Consider the following 23,662-nt stretch of genomic DNA (forward strand, 5'->3'; position numbering starts at 1 on the left):
CACTTCCGGCCGCTCGTCCCTTTGCGGCCGCCGTCGGCCACGAAACGACAACTTCCGGCAGGCGGGGTGGACGCATGCGCAGGCGCGGGCTGTGGCGGCGGCGGCGGCGCCCGGAGTCTCGTGCATGATGGCGGTTCTCTGGGGCCGCCGTGCGGCGCGTCTCGGACGGGGCCTGTGGCCCTGCGGCCGCCCAGGGCTCCCCGCCGAAGAAGGTAAAGCGAAGGGAGACGGCCAGGCAGCCCGGGGGTCACGCCGCGGCCGTTCCTCCCCGTGCGGCCGTGATGTTTGGCTGTTCTCGCTCCGGGGGGCCTTTGGCGCTTTGACCTTTGCCCTTTACCCTTTGCGGCTGGGGTCCGTCGACCGAGCCCCGCTTTCCGCTCGCCCTTGCCCGCTCTCCCGGCCGAGTCTGCTCAGTGCACTCTGACCTTTGACTCGCTCTGTGGCCTCCTGACCCCCCGTGTGGGGTTTAGGGCTCTTAACCTTTGACCCACTGCACCGGGAGTGCGGGGCGCCCTTTCCCCGCGGCTCTGCGCCCGCGTTGGCCGCGCCGGGGCCCTTTCCACCTTCGCTCTGTTGGTTCGTTTCCGACCTCAGGCCCGTGCTCAGCGAGCTTCCGCTGCGGTTAGCGCTGTTTCGCTCTTCCACCCGGCGGCTTCTGCCCTTACGGAGACCCCCGCCCGCACGCCCCACGCCTCAGCCGCCCTCGTCTCTCCCGCAGGGACCCTCGGTGGCCTCTGCGGCCCCCGGAGGAGCTCGTCCGCCAGCCCCCGGGAGCAAGACCAAGACCGCAGGAAGGACTGGGGCCACGTGGAGCTGCTGGAGGGTGAGCGCGACGCCCCACGCGAACCCTGCTGCCCGGAGGAAAGGCGGAGGCTCAGACTCAGACAGGTTGAGGGCGGTCTCCGCCTCTCCGGTCCCAGGACCCGCACAGACGGCGTTGCTGGAACCTCCTGCGCCGCTCCTGGGCCCGGTCCTTGCCGAGCAGGCTCCTAGGGCTCTCATAATCTCCCCTTCCCAGAACCTCATCAGGTACCCCCACTCCACTTTCCAGAGACACAGGTGAAGCCCAAGGTTATGTCTGGAGAGACCCCCCCCCCCCAAGGCCACATGTGCAAAGCCAGGACGTGAACCCTGAACTGATTGCGCTTGCCTGCCCTGGCTCTCTGGGGGTGGGCGCCTGATGGAGCCTGGATGACTGCGGGGCTTGTGAGGGACAGCCCGGGTCCAGCGGTGCCAGGTCCTCGGCCTGGCCTGGCCTGGCCTGGCCGGTGGTGTCGGAGGGAGGCGGGGGGGGGTATGCCGTCTCTCGGCTTGCTTTCCACCGGTGCTGCTGCCCTACCTCCTGAATGTGTCCATCAGCCAGCCAGGTGGAAGGCAGAAATGGGAGAGCCTTTGAAAAGGGAAAAAACCGGCTGGGCGCAGTGGCTCACGCCTGTAATCCCGGCACTTTTGGAGGCGGAGGCAGGCAGATCATGAGGTCAGGAGATCGAGACCATCCCAGCCAACATGGTGAAACTTTATCTCTACTAAAAATACAAAAATTAGCCAGGTGTGGTGGTGTGCGCCTGTAGTCCCCATTACTCTGGAGGCTGAGGCGGGAGAATTGCTCGAACCAGGGAGTCGGAGGTTGGAGTGGGCCAAGATGGCGCGAGCAACGGAGCGAGACTCCGTCTCAAAAAAAACTGATAATAAAAATAAAAAGGCGCCGGGCGCGGTGGCTCACGCCTGTAATCCCAGCACTTTGGGAGGCCGAGACGGGTGGATCACGAGGTCAAGAGATCGAGACCATCCTGGTCAACATGGTGAAACCCCGTCTCTACTAAAACTACAAAAAATCAGCTGGGCATGGTGGCGCGTGCCTGTAATCCCAGCTACTCAGGAGGCTGAGGCAGGAGAATTGCCTGAACCCAGGAGGCGGAGGTTGCGGTGAGCCGAGATCGCGCGATTGCACTCCAGCCTGGGTAACATGAGTGAAACTCCGTCTCAACAAAAAAAAAAAAAAAAAAAAAAAGGCAAAAAAGCCTGTTACAGAAAATTCCAGTGCACAGAGACACAAGCACAGGGAACCGGCAGCTTCACCGGTAACGTCGTTTTCTCTCTTGCTCATCTGATACTACTTTGGAGGCAGCTCTCACTCTGTGGCCCAGGCTGGAGTGCAGTGGCACAGTCTCAGCTCCCGCAGCCTCTGCTTCCCTGGTTCAAGGGATTCTCCTCCTGCAGTCTCCCAAATAGCTGGACTTACAGGCGTGAGCCACCATGCCCAGCTAATTGTTGTATTTTTAGTAGAAACTGGGTTTCACCATGTTGGCCAGGCTGGTCTTGGAACTCCTGACCTCAGGTGATCTGCCCGGTTTGGCCTCCCTAAGGGCTAGGGTTACAGGCATGAGCCACAGCGCCTGTAAATATGTTTTTTGACACAGGGTCTCACCCACTGTCACCCGGCTGGAGTTTAGTGTCAGGATCACAGCTCACCGCAGGTGCGTCACCATTCCTGGCTGTTTTAAATATTTTGTAGAGACAGGGTGTCGTCGTGTTGCCCAGGCTGGTCTCAAATTCCTGAGCTCAAGCAGTCCTCCCACCCCAGCCTCCCAAAGTCTCCGGAAAGCAGGCGTGATCCTTCATGCCAGGCCTTGGTTGGGCTTTCATGTGTGACACATGCCCTCCCCACCTCGTCACAGCTTCACGTTACCCATCTGATGTGGTGGGAAAACCGCGCTGCCTGGGTACCAATCAGGAGGAAACCAGTCCCCGTGCAGCCCCCACCATGCCACATTCTTCTCAACACATTCCAGCCTTAAAAGCTCTCACCACTTAGTGTATCTCCTGGGTTTTGGAGCACTCTGAGGGCGGACATCACACTTGTCTTTTCATTTTATTTCAGCAATTTTTGTTTTATTTGTTTGTTTTTTGGGGGTGCAGAGTTTCGCTCCTGTTGCCCAGCTGGAGTGCAGTGGCACGATCTCAGCTCACTACAACCTCTGCCTCCCAGGTTCAAGCGATCCTCCTGCCTCACCTCCTGAGTAGCTGGGATTATAGGTTCCCGCCACCACACCTAGCTAGTTTTTTGTATTTTTGGTAGAGACGGGGTTTCTTCATGTTGGTCAAGCTGGTCCCGAACTCCTTACCTCCGGTGATCTGCCCATGTTGGCCTCCCAAAGTGCTGGGATGACAGGCATGAACCACCACCCTTGGCTCAGCAATCTTTGTTTTGAGACAGGGTCCTGCTCCGTCTCAGGCTGCAGCCTGGTGGCGTGATCATGGTTCGCAGCTGCCGGGAACTCCTAGACTCAGTGATTGTCTCATCTCAGCCTCTGGAGTAGCTGGGACCACAGGTGCATGGCCCTCCACCTGGCCCATTTCAACTTTTTTTTTTTTTGAGATGGGGTCTCGCTCTGTCGCCCGTGCTGGGTCACAGTGGTACGATCTTGGCTCACTGCAGCCTCCGCTTCCTGGGTTAAAGCAGTTTCTGCCCCCAAGTAGCCACGCCCGGCTAATGTTTTGGATTTTTAGTAGACATGGGGTTTCGCCATGTTAGCCAGGCTGTTCTCGAACTCCTGACCTTAGGTGATCTTGTCTCGGTCTCCCAAAGTGCTGGGTGGCAGGCGTGAGCTGCAGTGCCCAGCCCGCAATAGATTTGCGGTAAGTTTTCCTTAAACAGACATAAAATGCCTATGCTTTGATTGGTTGGGAAAAACGTGACCTGAGGCGGCATGAGCAGGAGTCTTGTGTTCCACTGGGAGCAGTGGCTCAGCTTTTGCTAACTTGGCGTCCATCAGTGTAGACTTTGGGAGCCTAGGAGCATGTGCGGGGTGGCCTCCACCAGCTGAGGGCCTTTCTGAGGCAGCGCGAGGGAGCAGGCTGTTCGGGGTCCTGGGAGCCTGTGCGGCGGCCTGAGCCGGACCGTGGGACCGTCAGGGCTGGAGTGAGCGAGAGGGGCAGGAGCAGGTGAGGTGGGGGCCGAGGGACCATGTGGATCCATTTTGGAGGCAAGCTTGGAGGATGTCCTGAGGAGCGGTGGAGGGAGGGTGCAGAGACACTGGGGTTCCAGGCCTGAGCACCTGGGCGGTTGGAGTGGCCGGTGACCGGGAGGCGTGCTGCGGATTCTGGTGGGAGTTTGTTTGGGCTGCTGAGTTCAGCAGCTCAGGTAGAGAGGCGTGGGCAGGGCGGTGGGGTGCGTGTGTCTGGAAAGGGGCGAGGTGACCTTAGGACGTTGTCATTGGCGGGTACGTGGAGTCCACACCTCGGGACCCAGGGAGGTCAGCCGCCTGTACGTCCTGGCCCAGCTTGGGGTGTGGAGAGGTCGGTGCTTGCGTAGGGGCCCCTCACATCTTCGCCCTCTGCCCCTCAGTGCTCCAGGCGCGGGTGCGGCAGCTGCAGGCTGAGAGCGTGTCAGAGGTGACGGTGAACAGGGTGGATGTGGCGCGGCTCCCAGAACACGGCAGCGGAGATGGTGGCTGCCAGCCCCCAACGAAGGTCCAGACAGGGGCCGAGGGCGCCACCCCAGTGCTCTTTGTCCACTGGGCAAAGAAACTGGACAAGGATAAGCGCATCCGGGAGATGCGCAGGCAGCGTTTGGAGAAGCAGCTGCAGAGGCAGGCCCAGAACCCGGGCTTCACGTCGGAGCTCAAGCGCCTGTATGTGGAGCCCCGGCTCCTGAGCAAGCAGCTGACCACCTGCCTGCAGGGCTGCGTGCAAGAGGCCCCCGAGAGCCCCTGGGAGGAGCAGCTGGCCCGGGTGCTGCAGGAGGCCCCTCGGAAGCTGAGCGTGGACAAGAAGCAGGGGCAGCAGCTGAAGACCCGGCTCACCAGTAGGCAGCAGAAGATCCTGGCCTTCCTCAAGTGCTGCCTGCTCACTGGCCACCAGTCCCTCGCCCACCACTTGCTGGTCACCTACCACAGCAAGGGGAAGAGTCAGAGTCTGCTCACGCTGGACATGTACAACACTGTGATGCTGGGCTGGGCGCGGCAGGTGAGTGCGGCGGGAGCCGGAGCCGGGGACTCGCCCTCACGTAGACCGGACCTTTCTGCTCGCCCGTAGTGCAAGTCCTTTGTTTTGTGCCTTAATAATCCTTTTAGGCTCTTCAAGCACAAATCACGTGTGACCGGCCGGGCGCGGTGGCTCAAGCCTGTAATCCCAGCACTTTGGGAGGCCGAGGCGGGTGGATCACGAGGTCAAGAGATCGAGACCATCCTGGTCAACATGGTGAAACCCCGTCTCTATTAAAAATACAAAACATTAGCTGGGCATGGTGGTGCGTGCCTGTAATCCCAACTACTCAGGAGGCTGAGGCAGGAGAATTGCCTGAACCCGGGAGGCGGAGGTTGTGGTGAGCCGAGATCGCGCCATTGCACTCCAGCCTGGGTAACATGAGTGAAACTCCGTCCCCAAAAAAAAAAAAAAAAAAAAAAATCACGTGTGACTCACAAACTAATTTTGAAAGCGACCCAAAAAGTAGGGAGGAATCCTGCTGCTGTCTTCACGCATTTCCTTCCGGCCTTTCTCAGGCCTCATGAACCCCTTGGGAAAGGGGTGCTCTCGGCCCCTGGGAGCAGCCTGCAGACCCCTCCTCAGGAGGAGGCTTTGGTGTTGGGGTTGACTTGGCTCTGCTCTGGTCTCCCGAGGTGGAAGGTGGGACTGCTGTGCCGTGACCTTTGTGGACGTGGGTGTTCTCCACAGTCACTTCCCCCTGAGCACAGCTTTAGCCGCCCCCTGCCCCCACCCCACCCCCTTGTCTTCTCTGTGCTTCATCTGGAGCATTCTCTAATTTCCCTTGCAGTTTTTTGGTTTCCTTTTTTTTTTTTTTTTTTTTTGAGACAGAGCCTTGCTCTGTCACCCAGGCTGCAGTGCAGTGCCGTGATCTTGGCTCACTGCAACCTCCACCTCCCGAGTTCAGGCAGTTCTCCTTCCTCAGTCTCCCGGGTAGCTGGAACACAGGTACGTACCACCACGCCTGGCTAATTTTTATATTTTTAGTAGCGATGGGGCTTCATCGTGTTGTCCGGGCTGGTCTCGAACTCACCTCTGGCGATGGTCGCGCCTCGGCCTCCCAAAGTGCCGGGATCACAGACGTGAGCCGCTGCACGCTCCTCTGACCCACTGGTGGTTTAGGAGGGTGGTGGTGCGGGGCGCGGTGGCTCACGCCTGTGATCCCAGCACTTTGGGAGGCCGAGGCGGGTGGATCACGAGGTCAAGAGATCGAGACCATCCTGGTCAACATGGTGAAACCCCGTCTCTACTAAAAATACAAAAATTAGCTGGGCATGGTGGCACGTGCCTGTAATCCCAGCTACTCAGGAGGCTGAGGCAGGAGAATTGCCTGAACCCGGGAGGCGGAGGTTGCGGTGAGCCGAGATCGCGCCATTGCACTCCAGCCTGGGTAACAAGAGTGAAACTCCGTCTCAAAAAAAAAAAAAAAATGAGGGTGTTGTTTTCAGACCCTTTCAAGGGAGAAAACGTACCCAGCATTCTCCCACCTCATGATCCTTCAGCCCTAATTTGAGAAACAGCAGTAAAAGAGTGTCTAATACTTGGGTGAACCTGGGATGTTTTCATAACATTAAGACCAGTTCGTGGTGGAGAACTTGACGTGCAGGCAGCAGTGCCCTTTGCACGAGGCCGAGGTGGCCTGCCGCCGTGTTCACCGTTGCCGCAGGTGTACTAAACTCCGGGATCCCGAGGATGAGAGTCGTGTATTTTAACTCCAAGGTCACAAGCCCCCTAATCCTAATTCCCTCAGCAGAGAGCGGGCACCGTAACTGGGCGCTTTTGTGATCTGCCTGCGGCCATAGCGGAGTGTCCTAAACCCGGCCGCTCATGTGGCCGAAATTCACTCTTTCTCAGCACTAGAACCCAGAAGTCTGAAATCACGGTGTCTGCAGACCTGGAGTCTCCAGAGGCTCGAGCAGACGGTCCCTCCTGCCTCTGCCAGCGTTTGGGGACGGCCAGCAATCCGAGGCGTGGCTTGTCTTGTTGAGGCATCACCTTCCTCTTTGCTTTGTTTTTTTGAGATGGAGTCTTGCTCTGTTGCCAGGCTGGAGTGCCGTGGTGCCCTCTCAGCTCACCGCAAGCTCAGCCTCCTGAGTCGCTGGGATTACAGGTGTGCACCACCATGCCCAGATAATTTTTTTTTTATTTTTAGTAGAGGCGGGGTTTCACCGTGTTAGCCAGCTTAAGGCGTTACTACTTTTATTTTTATTTTATTTTATTTTTTGAGATGGAGTCTCACTCTGTAGCCCAGGCTAGGGTACAGTGGCATGATCTTGGCTCACTGCAGCCTCCACCTCCAAGGTTCAAGCAGTTCTCCCTACCTCAGCCCCCTGAGTAGCTGGGATTATATGTGCCCACCACCACACCCAGCTAATTTTTGTATTTTTAGTAGAGACGGGCTTTTGCCAAGGTGGCCCGGCTGGTCTCGAACTCGGGATCTCCCAGAGTGCTGGGATTACAGGCGTGAGCCACTGCTCCCAGCGACATATCCTAATGAGCGCCATCCAGTCGGACTTTCTGTGATGTTGGGAATTTTCCACGTTGGCCAGTAGCTGTCTCGAACTCACCTCTGGCGATGGTCGCGCCTCGGCCTCCCAAAGTGCCGGTATCACAGACGTGAGCCGCTGCACGCTCCTCTGACCCGCTGGTTGTTTAGGAGGGTGGTGTTGTGGGGCGCGGTGGCTCACGCCTGTGATCCCAGCACTTTGGGAGGCCGAGGCGGGTGGATCACGAGGTCAAGAGATCGAGACCATCCTGGTCAACATGGTGAAACCCCGTCTCTACTAAAAATACAAAAGTTAGTGTGGCCCCTGAGCACTTGAGACGAAGCTGGTGAAAGGGAAGAACTGAGTATTTAAGTTTAGTGACTGTGTGGCCAGTTGAGGTATACCGGGCACACACAGCTGAGGCCACTAGCTGCCATCATTTGGACAACCGCCCTAAAACCCAGGTCTCTGATTGTGGCCACCTCATGTCACAGCATTTCCTGAGCTGGGGCTGCAAGATGATGGGACGGGAGGATGTTGGGGATTTTTTTCCTTTTGGAATAGTCTGTTAGAGTAGAAGACAACCACTTCTAAGCAGCCACTGGGTCAAAGGAGAGATTGCCCAGAACAGGGATCTCAGGAAAAACGAATACGAGGAAAAAATTAGATTAAAAAAAGGAAAAGAAATTGCAAGGGAAATTTAAGACTGCAAGGCTGGGCCAGGCATGGGTGGCTCCCACCTGTAATCCTAGCATTTTGGGAGGCCAAGGTGGGCAGATGACCTCAGGTCGGGAGTTCAAGACCAGCCTGACCCACATGGAGAGAGAAACTCTACTAAAAATACAGTGTTAGCCAGGCCTGGTGGCACATGCCTATAATCCCAGCTGCTTAGGAGGCTGAGGCAGGAGAAACGCTTGAACCCAGGAGGCGGAGGTTGCGGTGAGCCGAGATGGCATCCCCTGCTTGGGCAATGAGAGTGAAACTCCACATCATAAAAAAAAAAACAACACAAGGCTGGGCAAGGTGGCTCATGCCTGTAATCCCAGCACTCTGGGAGGCTGAGGGGGGCGGATCCCCTGATATCAGGAGTTCAAGACCAGCCTGGCCAACATCATGAAACCCTGTCTCTACTAGAAATGCAAAAATTAGCCAGCCACAGTGGCGTGCCTCTGTAATCCCAGCTACTCTCTAATCGGGAGGCTGAGACAGGAGAGTGGCTTGAACCCAGGAGGCGGAGGTTGCAGTGAGATGAGATTGCACCACTGCATCCAGCCTGGACAACAGAGCGAGACTCCGTCTTGAAAAAGAGAAACATCTCAGACCAGATTCATCACCCTTCACCTGAGGAAGCTAGGAAAGGTCCCACTCACCCTAAAGCCAGCAGGTGAAAAAGGAAGTTAGAAAAATTAAAACAGCCGGGCGCGGTGGCTCAAGCCTGTAATCCCAGCACTTTGGGAGGCCGAGGCGGGTGGATCACGAGGTCAAGAGATCGAGACCATCTTGGTCAACACGGTGAAACCCCGTCTCTACTAAAAATACAAAACATTAGCTGGGCATGGTGGCGCGTGCCTGTAATCCCAGCTACTCAGGAGGCTGAGGCAGGAGAATTGCCTGAACCCAGGAGGCGGAGGTTGCAGTGAGCCGAGATCGCGCCATTGCACTCCAGCCTGGGTAACAAGAGTGAAACTCCGTCTCAAAAAAAAAAAAAAAAAAAGAAAAAGAAAAATTAAAACAGAAATGAACGAAGCAGAAGGCAGAAGCCCCAGAGAACAGCAAAGCCAAGTGCTTTGAAGAGAGCAGCGCGGTCGTCGAAGCTGTAGGCAGGCTGTCCGCAGAAGGGGTCAGTTTTAGAACCCCACATTGGTCACATTTGTATTCTCAAAGAAGGAAACTTAAAAAGACTGACAAGCCTCCTCCCAGAGGAAGGCAAGCCCCCCACAGCCCCACCCGCTGTCCATGCGGCCTCTGCAGTGGAGCCTTTGCGTGAGAACCTTAGGGGGACGTGTCTCTGTCGGCCCAGCTGGCCCCTCCTGAGCTGGTGGCTGCAGGGAACGGTCTCCAGGGAGCAGGGGCGATGTGGAGGTTGGGCCGATCCCCCAGACCTCGCCTGGCTTGGTCCCCAGGGCGCCTTCAGGGAGCTGCTGTATGTGTTCATCATGGTGAAGGATGCTGGCTTCAGCCCGGACCTGGTCTCCTACGCGGCCGCCCTCCAGTGCATGGGGCGGCAGGACCCGGACGTTGGGACCATCGAAAGGTAGGCCCCACCCCACCTCCACGTTCCTGCCGGGACTCAAGTTCTGGGACGGTGCCTGGACTGGGGACCCCCAGAGGACCTCACAGCCTCCCAGAGGCCTGCAGGATCAGCAGGAGGTGGTCACAAGGCGCCCCTAGGCTCCGTGGAAGCTGCACGTGGGGCTGCCCTGATCCTGAGTCCTGCAGGGTCTGCAGGAGGTGGTCAGGCGGCGTCCCCCACTCCATGGAAGCCCTGTGGGGCTGCCCTGTCCCTCCAGCAGGCCTCTGCTGCCCACAGGTGTCTGAAGCAGATGAGCCGGGAGGGGCTGAAGCTGCAGGAGATCTTCACCGCAGTGCCCCTGTGCGAGGCGGAGCGGGCCGCTGTCCTGAAGGCCGTGCTGAAGGCCAAGCCCACCTTCAAAGTCCCGGAGCGGCCGCTGTCCCCGGTCAACACCTCGAAGCTGCTCAGGGACGTGTATGCCAAGGTGAGCCGCGGCGGGGCCCAGCGGACGCCCCGACTTCAGTCCCGCAGCTGCCCTGCGGGGGTGCTCGGGGCTCACCTGGGCGGGGCCCTGGGCTCCTCTTGTCCTCCGAGAAGACTGAAGGAGCCAGAGCTGGGACGGTCTTGGCCCTGAGGCTGTGGGCGCCAGGGGCACGAGGTGGTCGGGCATCATGGAGGAAGGGCAAGATGGCAGGCGAGAGCAGGCATTCAAGTGGGGCCGCCGGGTGCAGGCATTGGGCTTGTTTTTCACTGAGGTATGATTCACCTGCCATAAAACTCACTCCCTTAAAGGTGTAATTCAGCGATTTCAGCACAGTCACAGTTGTCTAGCTCCGGAACTTTAGGTCATCCCAAAAGGAAGCCTTGTCCCCTCCCCCGCCCCCACACGTCCCCTCCCCCGCCCCCACACGTCCTCTCCTCGTCTCTGGGTCGGCCTGCCCTGGGCATTTCATAAATGGGAGGCCACACAGCGCGTGGCCTTTTGTGTGTGGCCTCTCCCACTGAGCCTGGCGGCCTGGGTGAGGGCCGAGCCATGCTCCTGCGCGCGGATGGCCGTGCTGTGTCCGGCGATGGTTGCTTGGGTCGCTTCTGCTTCTCGGCTACTGTGACTCATGCGGCTGTGAACGCTTGTGTACAAGCTTTTCCTTGTGGACGTGTGCCTTTGATCGTCAGAGCGCTGGGCTTTAGTTACTATTTTTAATTCATCTATTTCTGGATGGGTAACGCAGTTCCCAGTTTGAGGAGGAAATGGCCATCATCTGGGGGCGCAGTCAACCGTCTCCCCAGGTTCTGCCGGCTCCCAGCACTGCCCCCCCCATGGTGCCCAGCATCCCGTCCTGAGGGGCCGACGGTCGCCGTTTATTTGCGCCCCTGGCACTGTGCCCACCGCCCCTGACACCCGCCTTCCCTGGTGTCAGCGATGGCAGCCAGCAATTTGCAGGAGACGCGGGAGCCAGTGCAGGCGTGACGCCTTGGGGTCCCCTGGGGCCAGGTCCCCAGGCTCACTGCCCCGTCCCTGCAGGATGGTCCCGTGTCCTACCCGAAGCTGCACCTGCCCCTGAAGACCCTGTGGGACCTCTTCACGCAGCAGCTCCACGTGGAGCTGGCCAGCACCGTGTGCGTGAAGTCCGTGGAGAAGCCTGTGGCAGAAAGCAAGGAAGTCAGGCACGCGGTAGGGACCGAGCCGGGGTCCCGCAGGTGTCCCCACCCCGGGGGCTAAGCTCCGCATTGCTGGTCCCCGGGTCTGGGCATGTGGGACTTGGGGTGTGAGCCTGGCTGCTGCTCAGGGACAGCCTGTGGGGTCCCGAGGTTGGGTCTTGGCCGTCTGCGGTTTGTGCTCTTGGCTGCCTCAGGCGCACGGAAGCCGGCAGAGGCCCGGCCAGGGTAGCAACTGCCTGGAACATGCCGCAGGGACCTTCCACTGACCTTGAGGGCCATGAGGCCTCTCCAGGGAGCTGTCTTTTGAGCCTGGGTCCCATCAGCTGCCACGGGGCTAACCGGGCCATTGCATCCCCCGCAGCGGGAGACCCTGAAGCTCCTGCGGCTGCAGTGGGAGAAGGCGCTGTTGGAGGCGCTGCAGGAGACCAAGGACCGCCTGGAGCGGGAGGCGCACAGGGGCCTGCCCTCGATGTTCCCCTTTCTGTGTCTGCTGGACGAGCAGGAGATGGTGCACATGCTCCTGCAGGTGCGTCTTCCTCCGCGCGGCCGGGTCCCGGGCAGGGCGGGCAGGCGGGCACTCACGGTCTCCTCCCGCAGGCCCTGCAGGCACTGCCCACCCAGGGTGAGTCCTTCATGGGCCTGGCCCGTGATCTGGGTGCGCGCACTTTCGGCCGGCACGAGGTACAGAGGCAGCAGTTCAGCGGCCAGGTGGAGGCGCTGAAGAGGCACTACAGGCGGTACCTACACCTGCTGGCCTCGGACACCGAGGTGAGCCCGCCCTCCTCCTGCGGGGCCGTGGTGGTGGGGCGCCCTCCCTCTTTGGGGCAGCTGGGTTCATCCCCAAGCCTCAGCCTCTTCCTCTCTACGCTGGGGCTGACAGGGCCCCACGCAGTGGGGGGCAGGCACGGGCGTCGGGGAGGCCCTGGTGCCCAGCTCTCCCAACCGCCCTGCCCCACAGGTGCCCGAGCCCTGCCTGCCGCGGCAGTACTGGGAGGCGCTTGGGGTGTCGGAACCTCCGCAGGAGCAGCCCTGGCCCCTGCTGGTGCAGGTGGAGCTGGGTAGGCTGCTGGCGGAGATCCTGGTGCAGGCAACGAAGATGCCGTCCGACCTGGGCAAGCTGCGCGGCACTTCCCGGCTCGTCCCCCTGCTCTACCACGTGTACTCCTTCCGCAACGTCTACCAGGTGCGCGTGCTCTGGGCCGCCGGTGCCAGGCAGCAGTTCCCTCCTGAGTTTGGGGGTTGGCCCCAGCGCGGCCGTCGGCACCTCCCGGGACTCCAGACACACTGAGGGTCCACACAGCTGTCCCTCCGTGTCTAGAGGTGGCTTCCGCACTGTTTCCTGTTGGCTGGGGAGCCGGCCCCTCTCCCCCGAGTTTGAGGGGCGGGGGCAGCGAGGCTCCAGCCCTGGGGCCCTGACCCGTATGCCTGTCCCACCCCAGATCGGCTTCCTGAAGCCGCACCCGGCCTACGTGCAGCTGCTGGCCACGGCCGCGGAGCCCACGCTGACCTTCGAGGCCGTGGACGTGCCCATGCTATGCCCGCCGCTGCCCTGGACCTCACCGCACACCGGCGCCTTCCTGCTCAGCCCCACCAAGCTGATGCGTGCGGTGGACGGCACCACGCACCACCAGCGGCTGCTGGAAAAGTGCCCGCCCGCCGCGCTGCACGGCGCCCTGGACACGCTCACCCAGCTGGGCAACTGTGCCTGGCGTGTCAACGGGCGCGTGCTGGATGTGGTGCTGGAGCTCTTCCAGGACAAGGGCTGCCCCAAGCTCAGTGTGCCGGCCCGGCCGTCCGAGGTGGCCCCACCGCACGAGGTCCCCCTGCCTTCCAGCACCGGGCTGGTGCACAAGGCGGAGCTGCGCCGGGAGCTGGCGCGCTGCCTGAAGGAGGCCCGCGAGATGCACAGCCTGCGCGCGGAGGCACTGTACCGCCTCTCGCTGGCGGCGCACCTGCGGGACCGCGTCTTCTGGCTGCCGCACAACATGGACTTCCGCGGCCGCACCTACCCCTGCCCGCCGCACTTCAACCACCTGGGCAACGACCTGGCGCGGGCCCTGCTGGAGTTCGCCCAGGGCCGCCCGCTCGGCCCGCACGGCCTAGACTGGCTCAAGATCCACGTCGTCAACCTCACGGGGCTCAAGAAGCGCGAGCCGCTGCAGGTGCGCCGGGCCTTCGCGGAGGAGGTGATGGGCGACATCCTGGACTCCGCGGACCATCCCATGACGGTAGGGGCGGGACCTGGGCATGCGCCCTCCTCCCCAGGCACCTCTGGGCACATTTGCCCCGCCCCGTCCATCCGCAGCCCACATGTTCCAGCCACGCCCCCATCTCTTGCCCACGTGGGTCCCAGGCCCCCTTCTCACATGTGCGTCTCCCCGCCACCCCCTCCCACCCCGTGTTCCTGTGTCCCCATACCACAGCCCCCCAGTGGGCTGAGGGACTCCGCCGGACCTCACTGTCCCCCCGCCCCTGTCTCCACAGGGCCGGAAGTGGTGGATGGACTCAGAGGAACCCTGGCAGACGCTGGCCTGCTGTATGGAGATTGCGAAGGCGGTGCGCGCCTCCGACCCTGCTGCCTACGTCTCCCACCTCCCCGTCCATCAGGTGAGGCCGTGTGCCCTGGGCCTGGGGCTCAACTTGAGGATGTGAGATTTCACCTTCCTTGTGGTGTCTTCTCAGGGAGGCTCTAACGGGGCCAGCCCACCCACCTCTCCCAGGAGCATGCAAGCCCCTGGTAACAGCTTCACCTGGGGACTTTGTTGGGGCCCCTGCACGTCCCTGAGCCTCAGTGTCCCGTTTGCGCTCCCCCCACCAGGATGGCTCTTGCAATGGCCTGCAGCATTACGCCGCCCTGGGCCGGGACAGTGTGGGCGCCGCCTCTGTGAACCTGGAGCCCGCAGACGTGCCGCAGGACGTGTACAGTGACGTGGCCGCGCAGGTGGGGCGTGCCCTCCTACCTGCCCCGGTGGCATCTTGGTGTGGCAGGGGTGTGGGCCTGGAGCCTCTGCCCACATGCGGGTGCCTTGGCCTGTCCTGAGAATGTGGTGTTCCCAGGCAGATGTTGCCCAGGCTCCATGGGTGCCCCGTGGACCCTGAGCACCTGCTCCCCAACCCACAATGCAGGTGGAGGTTTTCCGCAGGCAGGACGCCAGGCGTGACTTGCGGGTGGCGCAGGTGTTGGAGGGCTTCGTCACCCGCAAGGTGGTGAAGCAGACGGTGATGACCGTGGTGTACGGGGTCACACGATATGGCGGGCGCCTGCAGATTGAGAAGCGCCTCCGCGAGCTGAGTGACTTTCCCCAGGTGTGCCAGGCCTCGGTGCTGGGTCCCGTGTTGATTTCATCGCCGTTTAAAAATCTGACGGTTTCACTGCCACTTGAAAATCAGATGGTTTTGCCCCAGACCACTGGCTGCCTGCTAGGGCTGGGGAGTGTCTTGCCGACCGCCTGCATGTCAGGCCCCAACCCCTGGGCCCTGGGCCTCAGTTGCTCTGTGCAGTGGGAGAGGAGGGCGTCTACGGGCCGCCCCTGAGGGACCCCCTCCTGCCGCCCACCCTCTGCAGGAGTTCCTGTGGGAGGCCTCCCAGTACCTCGTCCGCCAGGTCTTCAGGAGCCTGCAGGAGATGTTCTCGGGCTCCCGGGCCATCCAGGTGCGTCCTGGCCTCTGCCCCTGCTTGACCGGGTTCCCTGACCAGGCGGACGGCAGCCCCGGCCTGAGCTCCCCGCCCTGAGACGGCCTGTGTTCCGCAGCACTGGCTGACTGAGAGCGCCCGCCTCATCTCCCACATGGGCTCAGCGGTGGAGTGGGTCACACCCCTGGGCATCCCCATCATCCAGCCTTACCACCAGGAAATAAAGATCAAGGTGAGTGCGTGTTCCACGCCGTCCCCCAGCTGTGCTGGGCCTCGGGCGGGACTCACAGGCCCCTTCCTTCTCCTTTAGCAGGGCACAGGTGGGCTTCAGAGTGTCTCCTACTCTGTCAACGCAGACAGCAGCCTGTGAGTTGGGGGCCTGGGCTGGGGAGTTTGGGGGGCACCTGCAGTGGAGACGGGTCATGTTTGGAGGGGCCCAGGCTGTGGAGATAACGGTACCCACAGTGCAGACAGTGACCAGTGAATGAGGGGGTGGCCTGGGCTGGGGGGTTGGTGGGGGGAGCCCACAGCGGAGACAGCAGTTAGGGGGTCCCTAGGCTTGGGGTGCATTCTGACCCCCATTCTATCCCCAGGAAGCCCAACAAGCTGAAGCAGAGGAACGGGTTCCCCCCCAACTTCATCCACTCGCTGGACTCCACGCATATGATGCTGACCGCCTTGCACTGCTACAGGTGGGCGCGGCCGGGAGAGGTGGGCGTGGCCGGGAGGGTGGGTGCTGTTGTCTTCCCAGAGGCCTGTGTGCCAGCCTGTTCTGGCTACCAGGTGCAGCTGGCAAGGCCAGGTCCAGGAGGGTACAGTTCTGGAGGGCAGGGACTGGGGGGAGTGGATCTGCTGTGTCTGTGAGGCCTGTGCAAAGGCTCTGAGGCTGTGCTGTGTGCCGGGGACAGTGGGGCACCCCAAACGTGCACCCTGTAAGCTCTCCTCGCCGGGGGTGGGGTGGGAAGGTTCCTGTGGCCTGATGGGGCGAGTCGAGCGTGGCTCTGCCCCTTCCTGTTGGGCATTTCTAGGTGGGCACTGCAGTGTGTGGCCTGATCTGTGGCATGTGGAGGTTCCAGCAGAATTCACCAGCCATGGGGGGTGGGAACATCTGTGATGGGGGGGTGGTGGCCCCGGCAGGAGGGGAGAACACAGCTGCCCTTGAAGCTGAGGCTGGTAGCGGCCTGGACGGTGTCTGGTGTGGGGCAGAGAGGCTTTTGAGAACCTTTGCACGGCCTGTTTGGGGTAAGGCCTGGAGGCTTGGAGGAGGGTGGGCTTCCCAGGACCTCAAGTGGAGGGGCCGAGCGTAGGAAGCTGGGGGCACAGGGCCAGGAAGCTGGCCGCCGGGTGGCCGTGCGGGTGCCCCTCCCCTCCCCTCAAGAGCTTCTCTGCTCTGCCTCAGGGAGGGCCTGACCTTCGTCTCTGTGCATGACTGCTTCTGGACCCACGCGGCTGATGTCCCCATCATGAATCAGGTAACCCCCCATCTACGCCTCAGTGAACCATGGGTGGGGCCCAGACCCTGCCTGATCGTCCCTGGGCAGCCCCTCACTCCTGCTCCCCCGCCCCCGCCAGGTGTGCCGGGAGCAGTTCGTCCGCCTGCACAGCCAGCCCATCCTGCAGGACCTGTCCAGCTTCCTGATCAGCCGGTTCTGCTGCAGCTCCAGGTGAGGTGCCCCCCGACCTGGCACCCAGGACCCCCTCCCCGCTGCCCTCCGCCTCACCCTGCCATGCTTCCCGACCCAGGCCCCAGAAGCTCTCCCAGCATCTGGAGGACATCAAGCTGAGGGAGACGCTGCTGGCAGTGCCCAAGCCAGGTATGGTGGGGGCGGCCTGGCATGGGTGGTGCTCACTGCGGGGTGTCTCAGTGCCCCCAGTCCCCGCCCATGTCCTCCGTTCTGCTTCCTCCGCAGGGACCTTCGACCTGGAGCGTGTGAAGCTTTCCACCTTCTTCTTCAGCTGACATCTCGTGGTGCCATTGTGTAAATAAAATAAAGCTCTTTGGCTACCCACCGGAGCGGCTACCTTCAGGGAGGGTGAGCACCCAAGCAATGAGACGCGGGCAGGCTGGGCGCCAATGCTGTCGTTTATTGCGCGGAATGGGGGTGTGGGGGTTAATGGGGCGTGGGAGGGCACTGCTGCCTCGGCTCGTCAGTACATTCATCACGGCGGCGGGACCCCAGCCTTGCCCCCGCGCCCTGCGCAGCCCGCCCCTCGCTGCGGGTGCTGGAGGGAGCCGGGCGGCTGCTCCCGGCGGTCACCGCGGGACGCCAGGTGACGGGGCTGGGCCGGTTATTGCGTGAGCGCGATGGGGGCAGCGGGAAGCCAGCGGGCCGAGTATTGCACTTAGAAAACAATCCTCATCGGACAGCGGGCCACCGTGGGGGGTTGGGGGGCTCCACAGCGGGCTCTTCTGGGCCACTGGGCTGCCCCATCCATTTTACAGCTGGGGGAACTGAGGCACCGAGGTGAAGGGAGCCCCCTCGCACGCGAGGCTGCCGCCGGGGGCAGGGGCGATGGGGGTGGGCGCAGGGCGATGAGGGGGGACGGCCGGGGGTGCAGAGGGGGCTGCCCCACCGGCCCGTCCGTCCGACTACGGCTACCTACGTCTGTCTATGGCTTCTCGGCAGGTTGGCGGCCGGGGCAGCGCAATGGCATGGCTTTGGTCTGGATGACGGCCCCGCCCCCGGCCCGCTTGGGCGCGCGGGGCGGTGGGCAAGGGTCACAAGTTGGATGAGAGGCGCGAGCGCGCGGAGTCCTGGGGGTCCAGGCCACCGGCGGGGCCGGGCGAGGCCGAGTCCCTGCGGTCCGGGCTGGGTGCAGCGGCCCTGGCGGCGGGTGTGGGCCCCAGGCGCGGCGTGGAGCTGCTCGCCGGGCGCGCTGAGGCCGCAGGGCCAGGCGCTCCGTGGGGCAGCGAGGGCTGCGAGGCGGACAATGGGCGCGACGCGCGGCTCAGACGGCGCGCAGGCAGGGCGGGCCCGGCGAGGGGGGCGGCGGGGGAGCCGCCGTAGGGCGAGGTCCGCGGTGCCCGGGGGCTGGCGGGCGCACCTGGGGAGCTGGCGGGGGGCGGGGGCCCCGGCGAGGCGGCAGCAGGTGCAGGCCCCGGGGGCGGACGGCGCACCAGGCGCGGAGAGCCGAGCGCTAGCGGCCCCACGAGCGGCCGAGCCACCTGCGGGCAGAAGCTCATGGCCACGGCCTGCTGCAGCGTGGCGATGGCGGAGGTGACCTGCGGCGGAGGCGGCGGCGGGAAGAGGCCCACGCGCTGGCCCAGCTCGGCCTGCTGCACCATCTCGCGGTCGTACTTGACGATCTCCTGGATGATGGCGTTCTCCTGGTTGTTGAACACGCCCGAGTTGAGGTCATGCTGCACCTTGTGCAGCAGGATGGAGTTCTTCTTGCCTGCGGGAGATGGGGGTGGTCAGCACGCGCACAGGGGGCGCCTGCTGCATACAGTAGGCACTCGGGGCGCCTGCTGGATACAGCAACCCGGCATCTAGCACCTGCTCTATACAGGGGGGATGCATGGAGTGCTGCAGCATAGAGCCAGCACATATTTAGCACCTACTGTATACAATAAGCAAACATGTCACATCTCCTGCCTACAGTATGGATACTGAGTACCTGCTGTATACAGGCTGAGCACCTGCTATGCACAGCCAGCATGCACGAAGCACCTGCATACAAAAAGCAGGTAGTTATTGCCTACTGTATGCATGGAGCAGGTATCGCTATACACCAAGGATGCATGTGTACCAACTGTATACACTGATGTAATTAGTGCCTCCAGTGTGCAACAGGCATACCCACAACACCTGTCTGTACACAGCAAGTGCTGAGTGCCTGCTGTATACACCAGGTATAACCTAAGCACCCCACACCCAGTGTGTTGCATGCCCACTGTGTAGAGCAACTTGTGGAGTGCTGCTTACTGTACACTGGCGAGCTCCCCCATACCTCTCCGTCGCGCTGTCCAGCATTGCAGCCGTGGTCTTCGTTTCCACTCCCACTAACAGCAGCACGAGCCACCATCTCCCTGCCGCCTACATCCCGTCGTCAGGGCCCTGCCCTTCTCTGGAGACTGCCACCCCCCCCCCCCCTCCCCCGTAGACCCGGTCCTCCACCCACCTAGAACCCTACCCCTGAGGCTCCTAATTTAAACTCTCCTCACTACCCACTGACTCCTGTGTGTCTGGCCCCACCTGCCTCCCCACATTCCTCCTCCAGGCGTCCCTGGTTCTGGACCCTAGGCCTCCTCCCCACCCCAGGGCCTTGGGATCTGCTGTGTCCACTCTGGGAACGCCCTTCCCTCTGTCCGCATGGCCTCACCTACTCACCCTGGCCTCCACTGTGCATTCCCAACTCAGGGAAGCCCACCGGACCCACCTCCCCTGCTGGCACACAGCCCACCGTGTGATCTGACCACCAGTCCATAAGCCTCCCTGGGAGTCCGAGTCGGCCTCCTGATCTGCCCCCTGCACCCCCAGCACCCCCCGCACACAGCAGGTGCTCAGCAGACATTAGCCAGATGAGCCTTAGGCACAAGTGTGAACACCCCGTGCTCTATCTGGCCTCGCCCCCGTCCTACTGCACCCCGGTAGGACCACAGGTCAGAAAACCAGCCTGTAAACGGAAAAGAAACCCGGGAGGGGCCGCCCACACCCCTCAGGCCTTGATCAGGCCCGGCCACGCCTGGCCACCCCAGCCATGCCCCTCAGGCTTTGGCCATGGCCCTCAGGCTTTGGCCATGGCCCTCAGGCTTTGGCCACGCCCCTCAGGTCTTGGCCACACCCCTGCCTTGACCCCAGCCACACCCCTCGCCTTGACCACGCCCAGTCCCGCCCCTCAAGCCCTGGCCACACCCCTCGAGCCTTGGCCACACCTGCCTTGACCCCAGCCACGCCCCTCATGCCACCGCCCCTGCCGCGCCCCCGGAGCCTCGGCCCCGCCCCCGAAGCCCCGGCCACGCCCCGTCCGCGCCCGTCCCGCTCACCGATGCGGTCCAGGCGGTCGATGGCCACCGTCTCGAAGGCGCGCCGCATCATGGGGTACTCCTCCAGCACCTCGTTGAAGTTGTCCACGCTCAGCGAATAGAGGCGGCAGTAGGTGTCGGCCCGCACGCTCGCCGTGCGCCGGCCCCGCGTGAGCAGGCAGATCTCTGCGCGTGGCGGGCGGGGGGTCCTCAGCGGCGGGACCCCCGCCCTGCCCGGGCACGCGGCCCGGCCCCTGCCCTGCGCCCACCGCGGGCCCTTCCACCCTGGGCTCCCGGGGTTCACCCCGGCCCCGCCCGCAGCCCCCCGGCTCTGCGCCCCCCGCACTCACCCCCGAAGTAGGAGCCGTCGGAGAGCTTCATCTCCTTGTTGCCCTTGGTGAGCACGCTGACCACGCCGTGCTGGATGAAGTACATCTTCTTCCCGATGGTGCCCTCGCGGATGATGTAGTCGCCCGGCTGGAAGACCTCGAACTTGAGTTTGGTCAGCATGGCCGTGACGAAGTTGGGGTCGGCGTTGGCGAACAGCGGCATGGAGGCCACCAGCTTCCGGCAGTTGAAGTTGACAATCTCCTGTGGGGGGGGGGAGGCGGCGGGGCTGGGTCCAGGCAGACCTCCGAGTCCCCCTCACCTGCCGTTGGGGTCCCACCTCTCGGGCCCCACTTTCCTTGTCTGTGACACGGGCTTGGCCCGCAGGGGACAGAGCTGCTGCCGCCAGGAACGAGAGAAAACATGCTCACTGCTCCTTCCCCATGTGAGGCCTCGTTGGCAACACCAGCGAACAGAATGGGACGTGCCCATCACAAAGGGCGCAGCAGGGGGTGGCGCTAACGCCTGTAATCCCAGCATTTTGGGAGGCTGAGGCAGGAGGACTGCTTGACCCCAGGAGCCCCAGACCAGCCTGGGCAACACAGTGAGACCCCCACCACCCACATACAAAAAGAAAAAAAAGCCAGGTGTACTGGTGGGTGCCTGTAGTCTCAGCTACTCAGGAGGCTGAGGCAGCAGGATGACTTGAACCCAGGAAGCTGAGGTTGCAGTGAACCCTGGTCCCCACACCACGGCACTCCAGCCTGGTCCACAGAGCAAGAACCTGTCTGGGGGCGGGGGCGGGGGCGGGGGGGGGGAAGGGAAGGCTCGGTGGCTCACGCCTATAATCCCAGAACTTTGACTGGCCAAGGTGGGTGGATCGCCCGAGGTCAGGAGTTTGAAAACAGCCTGACCAACATGGAGGAACCCCGTCTGTACTAAAAATACAAAAAACTAGCCAGGCCGGGCGAGGTAGCTCAAGCCTGTAATCCCAGCACTTTGGGAGGCCGAGGCGGGTGGATCACGAGGTCAAGAGATCGAGACCATCCTGGTCAACACGGTGAAACCCCGTCTCTACTAAAAATACAAAAAATCAGCTGGGCATGGTGGCACGTGCCTGTAGTCCCAGCTACTCAGGAGGCTGAGGCAGGAGAATTGCCTGAACCCGGGAGGCGGAGGTTGCGGTGAGCCGAGATCGCGCCATTGCACTCCAGCCTAGGTAACAAGAGCGAAACTCCGTCTCAAAAAATAAAAAATAAAAAAATAAAAATAACAACTAGCCAGGCGTGGTGTTCCACACCTACAATCCCAGCTACTTGAGAGACTGAGGCAGGAGAATCGCTGGAACCCAGGAGGCAGAGGTTATGGAGAGCCGAGATCATGCCTGGGCAACAAAAGCAAGACTGTGTCTCAAAAAAAAAAAAAAACCCACAGCATTAAGCTTAGACCCAGTGAGTCCACTTCTGGGCATATGCCCAAAGGAGGAGCAGGATCTTGAAGCAATCCACACACTGAGCTCACAGCAGCTCCTTCCCCACAGCCAACAGGCGGAGGAGTGTGCCTGGCATCCCAGCTGCTCCGGAGGCTGAGGCACGAGAGTCTCTTGAACCCGGTAGACGGACGTTGCGGTGAGCCAAGATTGTGCCACTGCACTCCAGCCTGGGCAACAGAGCAAGACTCCATCACACACACACACATCAGTGGAAAACTACAACATAATGGACCTTGGTCAAAGGAGCAGGTGATTTTTTAAAAATCAACATGGAAACCAAGAACCATCCTTAGATGAATAAATGGAGGTGGGAGTCAGAGCGAGTTCCCTTAACAAGGGGACAGCAAGGCTCCGCCTCCGCTCCGTGCGGTGGGTGTGACAGGTTTTTAGGAACTAGCTATCGAGCTGTGCCCTTACCACATGCACACCTTTCGGAATTTTTCTCTTTTTTTGAGATGGAGTCTCGCTCTGTCACCCAGGCTGCAGCGCAGTGAGGCGACCTCAGCTCACTGCAGCCTCCACCTCCAGGGTTCAAGCGATTCTCCTGCCTCAGCCTCCCGAGTAGCTGGGACCACAGGTACGTGCCACCAAGCCCGGTGAAGTTTTTTTAGTAGAGATGGGGTTTCACCATCTTGGCCAGGCTGGTCTCGAATTCCTGACCTCGTGATCCGCCCACCTCAGCCCCTCAAAGTGCTGGGAATACAGGCGTGCACCACCGCACCGGGCCCCAATATTTTTCAATAAGAAAATGACACCCTGTGTATACAAACCAAAACCACTCAGAAGATGATGGATGACAGGCCAGACCCCATCTGCAGCTGTATGAGGAGCTCAGAGCAATGGCCCAATGAGAATTTACCAAGTTATGTCCACATCTACAGCAGGAGTGCTCAAAACCACTCCCAGAAAGCCCACAGGGAGGCTTCCACGTCCCGCGTTCCATATTCTATTCACTTTTTTTTCTAACCCTAAGCACCTCCCAGGTTCATGCAGTTCTCTTCTGCCTCAGCCTCCCGAGTAGCTGGGATTATAGGTGCCACCATCACACCCGGCTGGTTTTTAGTACAGACAGGGTTTCACCATGTTGGCCAGGCTGGTCTTGAACTCATGACCTGAAGGCATCCGCCCGCCTTGGCCTCCCAAAGTGCTGGGATTACAGGCGTGAGCCACCCCGCCCCGCCCATGTTTCCATGTTCTTAGAACCACGCCTCCCTGTCAAAACGCCCTCTCCCCCTATTCAAGGTCACATCAAATATGAACCTGGTGAAAATACCATCAGTTCAGCTGAGCACCAGGGCTCACGCCTGTAATGTCAGCACACTGGGAGGCCAAGCTGGGTGGACACTTGAGGTCAGGAGTTCAAGACTAGCCCGGCCAACATGGTGAAACCCTGTCTCTACTAAAAATATGAAAATGAGCTGGGCGTGGTGGTGTGTGCCTGTAATCCCAGCTACTCGGGAGGCTGAGGGGGGACGATCACTTGAACCCAGGAGGAAGATGCCTTGACTGAAGCTGTGTGTGAGACACTCAGAGCAGACGAGCCAATGGAATCCTTGAGGCCAGGATTCAGACGACCCTGTTCAATACAGTAAGACCCCATCTCTTTAAAAAAAAATTTTAGGCCAGGCGTGGTGGCTCAAGCCTGTAATCCCAGCACTTTGGGAGGCCGAGGCGGGTGGATCACGAGGTCAAGAGATCGAGACCATCCTGGTCAACATGGTGAAACCCCGTCTCTACTAAAAATACAAAACATTAGCTGGGCATGGTGGCGCGTGCCTGTAATCCCAGCTACTCAGGAGGCTGAGGCAGGAGAATTGCCTGAACCCAGGAGACGGAGGTTGCGGTGAGCCGAGATCGCGCCATTGCACTCCAGCCTGGG

General features: G+C 61.3%; 2 protein-coding genes across 4 annotated transcripts in view; one reads left to right on the forward strand and one right to left on the reverse strand.

The window, feature by feature from the left end:
* Window positions 1-59: 59 nt before the first annotated feature.
* POLRMT (RNA polymerase mitochondrial) lies at window positions 60-17,012 on the forward strand. 3 transcript variants are annotated; one of them, XM_032272086.1, is made up of 21 exons: window positions 60-212; window positions 719-823; window positions 4,349-4,968; window positions 9,596-9,726; window positions 10,003-10,189; window positions 11,228-11,377; window positions 11,726-11,890; window positions 11,962-12,132; window positions 12,323-12,547; window positions 12,804-13,592; window positions 13,849-13,971; window positions 14,183-14,305; window positions 14,491-14,670; window positions 14,930-15,016; window positions 15,117-15,230; window positions 15,309-15,364; window positions 15,592-15,690; window positions 16,398-16,470; window positions 16,571-16,662; window positions 16,742-16,812; window positions 16,909-17,012. In XM_032272086.1, exons 1-21 carry the CDS (start codon window positions 125-127, stop codon window positions 16,956-16,958), a joined length of 3,699 nt encoding a protein of 1,232 aa, XP_032127977.1. In that variant the 5' UTR covers window positions 60-124; the 3' UTR covers window positions 16,959-17,012. The 3 variants fall into 3 exon arrangements, with proteins under 3 accessions (XP_032127977.1, XP_032127978.1, XP_032127979.1); XM_032272087.1 differs by having other exon boundaries at window positions 15,312-15,364; XM_032272088.1 differs by lacking the exons at window positions 16,398-16,470; window positions 16,571-16,662; window positions 16,742-16,812; window positions 16,909-17,012 and adding an exon at window positions 15,765-16,345 and having other exon boundaries at window positions 15,592-15,713.
* Window positions 17,013-17,063: 51 nt separating this feature from the next.
* Window positions 17,064-23,662, reverse strand: part of HCN2 (hyperpolarization activated cyclic nucleotide gated potassium and sodium channel 2) — a gene marked incomplete at its 5' end in the record, with an annotated part of 13,240 nt that continues 6,641 nt past the window's right edge. The window contains 3 exons of the mRNA XM_032272064.1: window positions 17,064-18,394; window positions 19,986-20,150; window positions 20,315-20,555. Of these exons, the coding sequence (XP_032127955.1) occupies window positions 17,718-18,394; window positions 19,986-20,150; window positions 20,315-20,555 (1,083 nt within the window). The remainder of the gene's footprint in view (window positions 18,395-19,985; window positions 20,151-20,314; window positions 20,556-23,662) is intronic.

This window comes from Sapajus apella, unplaced genomic scaffold, assembly GCF_009761245.1.
Source record: "Sapajus apella isolate SASKATOON/1434 unplaced genomic scaffold, GSC_monkey_1.0 scaffold281, whole genome shotgun sequence".
Taxonomy (NCBI): Eukaryota; Metazoa; Chordata; class Mammalia; order Primates; family Cebidae; genus Sapajus; species Sapajus apella.

Coding starts and splice junctions, on each gene's coding strand:
- POLRMT (XM_032272086.1), top strand. CDS start 125: ATGATGGCGGTTCTCTGGGGCCGCCGTGCGGCGCGTCTCGGACGGGGC. Junction 4,969..9,595: donor TGCTGGGCTGGGCGCGGCAG/GTGAGTGCGGCG, acceptor CTTGGTCCCCAG/GGCGCCTTCAGGGAGCTGCT. Junction 12,133..12,322: donor TGCTGGCCTCGGACACCGAG/GTGAGCCCGCCC, acceptor CCTGCCCCACAG/GTGCCCGAGCCCTGCCTGCC.